This window comes from Perkinsus marinus (assembly GCF_000006405.1).
Source record: "Perkinsus marinus ATCC 50983 genomic scaffold scf_1104296975560, whole genome shotgun sequence".
Taxonomy (NCBI): Eukaryota; Perkinsozoa; order Perkinsida; family Perkinsidae; genus Perkinsus; species Perkinsus marinus.
The window spans coordinates 3865-10958 of NW_003200738.1; the positions used below are offsets into that span (position 1 = coordinate 3865).

General features: G+C 48.2%; 3 protein-coding genes across 3 annotated transcripts in view; all 3 read left to right on the plus strand.

Moving 5' to 3' along the window:
- Window positions 1–1217: 1217 nt before the first annotated feature.
- Window positions 1218–2740, plus strand: Pmar_PMAR016038 (conserved hypothetical protein; the record flags this gene model as incomplete). Its single annotated transcript, XM_002765211.1, has 5 exons — window positions 1218–1622; window positions 1675–1996; window positions 2044–2245; window positions 2327–2448; window positions 2495–2740. Exons 1-5 carry the CDS (start codon window positions 1309–1311, stop codon window positions 2738–2740), a joined length of 1206 nt encoding a protein of 401 aa, XP_002765257.1. The 5' UTR covers window positions 1218–1308.
- A 2710-nt stretch (window positions 2741–5450) lies between these two features.
- Window positions 5451–6589, plus strand: Pmar_PMAR016039 (Tubulin gamma chain, putative; the record flags this gene model as incomplete). Its single annotated transcript, XM_002765212.1, has 5 exons — window positions 5451–5542; window positions 5585–5753; window positions 5804–6198; window positions 6301–6420; window positions 6475–6589. 5 exons carry the CDS (start codon window positions 5451–5453, stop codon window positions 6587–6589), a joined length of 891 nt encoding a protein of 296 aa, XP_002765258.1.
- A 185-nt stretch (window positions 6590–6774) lies between these two features.
- Window positions 6775–7094, plus strand: part of Pmar_PMAR016040 (hypothetical protein) — a gene marked incomplete at both ends in the record, with an annotated part of 7496 nt that continues 7176 nt past the window's right edge. The window contains one exon of the mRNA XM_002765213.1: window positions 6775–6941. Within this exon, the coding sequence (XP_002765259.1) occupies window positions 6775–6941 (167 nt within the window). The remainder of the gene's footprint in view (window positions 6942–7094) is intronic.

The window sequence follows — 7094 nt, forward strand, 5'->3', positions numbered from 1 at the left end:
AATCTTGCTTACTTACGTGCACTTGCATTTTCTACATATTAGTAGGCGCACCATATGATATGGTTCATATCGTGTGTTTATTACTCCTTGTTCGTTGCGTACTGTGATTAACATCAACAAGTACTAACATTTTAGTGCGTAGCATGTATGGCACCAGTGATCTAATGCTGTGGCGCGGCATCTTTTGCATTAGAGCTGCCAGCTGCTCCGGAATGAGGCAGATAGTTAAAGCTCGTTTCCTACACCTCCACCTCTATACTGGTCACATTGCATGCAGTGCTTGGTGGTAGTTGACCTGCGACGTGTGCCTATCATTCATGCAAGTACTGCAAAATACTTCAGCCTATCGTGCTCAAGCCTTGACACGCGTAGTAGCGACGAGCCCCCGCAGCGGAGGCTCTCCCAGAGCCGACTGCCGGGATCGGAGCCTACCATACAGGTCGACCGTCGAACTCAATCCAGGTTTCTCAGCGTCTTCAATTTGGTGCGCTCAAGCGTTAGGCTTTACATGCAATTTTCAATAACATGAGCTTCATAAGCTCTACAAGCCGTACCTCGCACACACTTTGTCTTTGACTGGTATTAGAACCTACGATCCTCAGTGGAGATTCCCCACCCAGGGAGATCTGGATTTCCCTTATGTATTGTCGTGTAGACGATTACCAATATTACATTTGTGGAGAACTCTCCGTTCGCTGAGGATGGCCCCGGCATTGGTCACCAACAGACCGGATTCTATCAGATGCATAAGAGAAAACGCCATATACCACCACCACTTGTGGAGATATCTAAATTATGAACTAAAGAAACGGGAAGAATGTTGGGGCAACACGTGACGAGGCAACGAGGCGATTCATTTCGAGGTGGTTGGACTGGGTGTTGAACCTGGGTCGGCGGGACACCAACCGCGCGTCATACCACTCAGCCAAAAGGAAGGAGGGCTGAAGGAAAGGGACACCCATTCCCCGTGTATGATTGCTTTCTAAGCTTCTTTTGTGTGATTGAGATGCACATGTCCACCAAAGAGCTACTCTACTCATACACCGTGCATTGAAGTGTGTTCTAGTGCTCCAGTAGATAGTTTCACCAGTTGGCATCTCCAATCCGTTTGTGTGTCCGCTCTTGTGTTCGATCTTGTGTCCCGTAGCTGATGTTGAGGGTATCCTCACATTGGTCTTCCTGGTCGTAGATATTCCTTATGACTTCCCTCTCAGTTGCTAATTATCTTTGCTTTGCAACATTCTCTCTATTCTTCTGACAAAATACTGTCATTCCTCTAAAATCGACAATTCCTAATTACAAACAAGTATGACTTCGCCAACTTCTAATAAGTCTATCAACATCACGTCTCGTGAGTCTACGACCTCCACATCCCCTACTGGCAGTAGTAGTACTCGGTCTGCCCACAGTTCTGCTGCTTCTTCCCCAAGGCCTAGGCGTGGTGCCAACGGTAAGAGCAGGAGTCCGGTAGCGAGGAAGCCCCAAAACAACGGTGATGAACGTCTCCCATCTACTGTGGGTTCCCCTAGTAGCAGTAACAACAGCGGTGGTGAAATTAACAATATGAAGGTGCAACTTTACAAGACTAAAGTTTGTCGCCATTATATGCGTGGAAGTTGCAGGTAGTTGTCGTAGACCAAGTCACTGAGTGTTCATGGTGTTACTCCCGTTCAGGTATGGAAGTCGCTGTACGTTTGCCCATCAGCTGAGCGAACTTGGTGCTCGTCCAGACTTCTACAAGACTAAGATGTGTGCTCGTCGTAACTGCAAGGACGCCAATTGCCAGTATGCTCATTCGCCTGAAGAGCTGAGGTCCCCTTTTGGCAACAGCAGCCCACAAGTGTGTTTGGGTGCTCTCGATGGGAGCTGTAATGATCCTAATTGCAAGCTCTCTCATAACAAGACCCAGGCTCAAGAGTCAATTCTGGCTGGAGCCCTTGAACTCTCACGTCAAGGTCGGCTTGGTCAGAATCAGCACACACAACAACAACAGCAGGTGAGAGATATGATAGTTACATTTCTCATCGATTTTGTGCTCCTCAGATGAATGGTGTACCGGCGGCAAGCCTCCAACGTAACAACAATAGTAACCGTCTTGCCAGTCCGGTGTCGTCCTCTCTTCCTGCTGCTGCTGATTCTATGGCTATTCCTTCATGGTCGGTCCCATCGCTGATGCAGTCTGTTCCCAGTGGCCTTCCTGCTCATGCCCCGACGAGTCACTCGAGCCCTCTATTGAGTACCTCGAGTGACATACTGCTTAACAATCTGCCATCCACAATGTCTCCGACGTCTTCTCTACTGTCCATGGCCTCGTCGCCGTACTCAGAGACTCGATCAGTCCAGGGTCAACAGCAGGCTTCCCCTACTGTTACGCTCGACGGTGGTAACGGCCAGGTCAACAACCAACAGCCTGACTTAACCGACCCTAGTTTGCTGAAGGCGCTGGAGGTAAGAGAACTCGAGTGACATTACACGTATCGTCATTTTCCCTCAGACTCTACTTGCAGTTAACGACCAGCAGTCAGCGTTCTCTGAGTCCCACTCAGGGACTATGCCGAATAGCTACACCCCTTACGGTTCCAATACTACTGATGCATCCCTTCTTCCTGGCAATTGGCCTGACTTCCCTCTCGCTGGCTCTGAGAGTGCTTCCTACTACCCCTCTACTGCTGTATATGGTACTTCGCAGAAGGCTAGTGATAGCTTGTTGGGAAGTGCTACTAATCAGGAGACGATGTAGGTGTCTCACTGTGAATCCTCATTATGTAGCATCCATTACTCTGCTACAGAAACCGTAGAATGATCTTCAGTGCTATGCGGCTCTCATCATTAGGTGCTGCTAGCCCGATCGAGTATTCGTATGATCATTCTGCTAGAGTTGTGGTATCATCATCATTATTGTTGTATTTCATCATTTCTCATTGTCTCGAGCAGGCATGCTGTCGTTTACCCATCAGTAACCAGTGCTAGTGCAGCGTCGGTTTACTGTGGTATACACTTGTGTATGCTCCTGTTCGTTATCGTCACTAACCCTATATGTATTGATATGCGGTATAATCGCATAAAGACTATTGTTGAGAAGTACCCGATTTTAGTCTCTGCTACTGGTTGATGTCATAGTGCCAGCGTCGTCGCGTGTGGCGTGACCTCGGACGGCCAACTTTGATGACTGAAAGCCACTATTATATGAAGGTACTGAGGTTACAGTTGTAGCAGTAGTGCAAGGGAGGCGTCGAATCGCTCTCATATTCCTTCGTTCCTGTTGTTACTTTCTGTACCTTTGTTGTTCTCCCTTATTGTATGAGTGCTGCTCACTAGCCTCCTCCTCATCATCCTCCTCCTCTTACCTCTCCAAGGCTTGATTGTACTACTTATGGTGCGGTCACTATCATGTCAGTGTACCGGTCTCTTTGTACCAAGTGTTTTAAGCTTTTTGCAAAGAGTCGGTTCAACTACACTTAAACACTCTGGCTGTTGGCTGCCAAGTTCGCAACTTCATTGTCATCTTTACCAACAGTGCCTTACAGTAGCTATATAAGCGTGTGCGAGGTCTAAGGGAATCTATATGAGACCCGCCGGTTGTTCGGGTCTCTGTTAAGTTCATTCACTCTGGTCTCGGAGTGCTTGAGTGTTGTTCTTCAGTAATCTTACTACGTTCAGTCTTTAGTCGTATCCTCTCTGTACTACCCACAATACTATTTGTCGCTGTTCTTGCCTCTGGAGAGGTGGAGGAAGATGATAACAATAGTGTCCTTAACTACTATATAATACCAAGTAAACGAAGGGTCTCGATAGTTTCTACGGTCATTACTATTCTAGTTGCCGAGCGATGCTCAGTTGTCTCCTGTTGCTGACACTCGATGATATGCCACTTTCTCTGTTTGTATGCATGGAGAGGTCGTGCCGTGCTGGTAAGACCGTCGGCTTCAGTAGTCATTGAGTGTTTTTGATGGTGATGTGTGATTCTCTATTTACAGTGATAATTCCGTTCTCGGATGTACCGGAGGCGTCGTTGTTCCTTAACGGGTGCTCTCGTCCCTCCGATGTAATGTCCCCCTGGCTCATTTTGCAGCTATCAGTTAATCGCTGTACCACTTTATTCTTGCCATCACATCAAGACAGCGCCAATGAGTATATCGATATCGAATGAAGCCTAGAAGGCTGAATAGCATTGGTTTCATTGGCATTGTGCTCAGGTTGGCGGCTCGGTTGGCTGTTGAGATCCTTTTATAGCTGTCCTTACGACAATAAACTCGTTCCTATACCCAAGTGCAGATCCACCTTGTCTAAACTGATTCGGATTCTTTCTGCTTCTACTGTTATTCTGTTGTGTTCTATTAGTTGCGGGTCTCATATCATAACTCTTTACAAAAACCTACATCGTCCCATAACGATGGTGTCTGTTGACCCGATTAGCCTTCGACTCGGCTGTCCGGCCGAAGTTGTTGGAATGTGCTGTCGTACATTCATTCCTGGTCAGGATTCGTGACTCGGGAAGACCTTTATGACCTCGACAACGGTTCCCATACGTTAACTGACTTTTGCTCTCTCAAGCGAAAACTATGTATCCCATTGAATTGCGAGTCGGATTCGGGGTTAAGGCGATCGATGACGTCGTCACCGCAGGTATTGATGCATTCCTGATACACCGGTCATGGTAACTTTTCCTTGGATACAGGTGGGTCATGAACGCTTGCTGTGAATGCGATGCTACTGGAGGTTGATGGGAACCAGTTCGAGATGGGCGAACCGTATCTCATACGGTGCGATACGATGTGTGTAATTTCCAGAGCCCGAGAATCGAGGACGGTACGAGAGTAAGGCCGCGCGATACGTTGTACGCACAGAACATAGTCATGTGATGAAATAGTGACAGTTAAACTTAAACCCTTCTCCCGACCTAGGGCTGGTGTAGGCTCTCGAGCATGTGGCTACCACGTTTCGGTGGAGATGATCGCTTTCTTTTCATCTCTTGATTACTGACCTCCGCCTTATGAATTGTTGTTGTTGTCAATAACGGTGTGTGCGTCGCTTCGCCTCCCTGGAATAGGCTGTACCATGCCGAACATCGACGATTCCCTCATCGTCCACGTTGGCCAATGCGGGATACAAGTTGGTGGGGCGATGTGGAGTAAGCTCGCTCCACTACATGACATGCTGTACTATGACGAGGAGCCTCCAACACCCAGTACGCTTTCTGACTCGGAGCTTCATTGAATTGCCAGTGTAGGGGCAATCCTCGTCGATACGGAGCCAAAACCGATGAGAACAATGCGGTGCGAAGCCAGATCTAGACAAGGACTATTCTTCAGAGATCAACTCTGTATCGCAGACACTACAGCAAGGGGGAGAGGAGGGAGCTGGGCTATGGGTAACAGTGCGAGGAATTCACGTCACTTCAATGATGCTTTGAGATGTTACACAATCTACTGACAATCATTAACAGCGACATGAGGCTGATCATAAAACGCTCTTCAGGATACGTCGATAACGACCCGGAGTTCCTGGAGCAGATTGAGGACACCTTGCGACGCGAGATCGAGTAGAGAACATAATTGACAGCTCAAGTGTCATACATTCGCAGGTACAACGATCGTAGCTTGGATGTTGTTATCGTACATTCGCTAGCAGGAGGAACGGGAGGCGGCCTTGGCAGTAGAGTGATGGAGATGGCCCGAGAGCAGCTAGGAAGGCATGGTTTACTCACTGCCCTCTCTATCGTAGCTGATCCCCTTGGAGGGAGTCCAATGCGGGTTCGAGATGGGACCAATTCGGAGGTCAATCTATCATGGCTTGCTTTCAGTCCATCAACGAAGTTCTCGCTTTGCAACGGATAGAAGAGGTTTGTGACTTCGGAATCTTCGTGGAGAACAGCAGCTTCAAGGCTTCCTCTGTGAAGGAACTCAATAGCAGGATTGCTACGGCGATCTTGGACACGCTGCAGAGCAGGAGTGGTCTTGGTCTCGACGATTTCCAATGCGTCGTTTGCCCAATGCCAACCCTCAAGTTCGCACATGTTTACTCTTCGAAGAATCTAGAGAGCCTGCGCATGCACCTCCCTGCAGCGCGTCTGCCAAATTCACTCATAGCAGCAAGAGCTGTGGTGAGTTCAGCTGCAGAATCGTCTGTAACTGAGAAGATCATTTCATGCTTGGGAGGAAGGGTGTCTTGGAATGGGCCCTATAACGTCGACTTGAGGTGAGTAGATCTCTGCGTTGAGGAACTTCTAACTAGTGACCGTCTCTAAGCCAGCTCATTATGCACTTGACGGGTGGATCATTTGTGATTTGCTCCACTTAGACGGCGTCTCCCCCGCTCAAAGACAGACAATCACGGGATAAGTTTGGCTGTGAATTGGACGTATACCGCGAGGATGGTCAACGAGCTCCTAGAAAATGCTACCGAGAAGGCTCGGCATGGGTAAGTGCCGCGGCGACTACTCGCAATCGACTGCAGTACTGTCTTTCTTGGCAGAGCCTTCATGCATCACTTCAATACGTACGGTATCGACCAGGACACTATCTTCGGAGCGATCCAAGCGGTTGAACAGACAATTGTGACACCTTATGAGATGGCTTCTACGAATTGAGTCTCTTGCACCTTGGGTTAAGTACGCCTGTTACTTTCGCGTCGAGTAATGTTACATCGTACCCGGCGACAGACAGTGGGTGATCGCTGATGAAAAAATGGATCGAAGAATTGATATAGGACTGCAATTCTCCCCATTACCATTAAAACAATTCTGGAATTCAGGATCGACTCTAGCATCGTATTATGCGTGTTCCGAGTTTCGAAATCATCGGTTTATTGAACGACCCCTCCTTATTGACCGCTGCGACATGCATCCGCGAGAGTCTCAAGGATGCATGTCGCAGCATAGCCTTCCTGCGAACACTGCAATTGGAGTACCAACCGCAAACTCTTCAAACACAACTGTTACAGTAGCGACCAACACCGATAACATGGTCAATATCATGGTCACTGAGGTCGGTAACGACCAAGCTCTCTAAGCGATCGGTAGCAGCTCTACAGTGACTGAAGTAAACGATGTAGTACTAGCATTCTAATACACGAGGGTACTTCAAGAAGTCCCA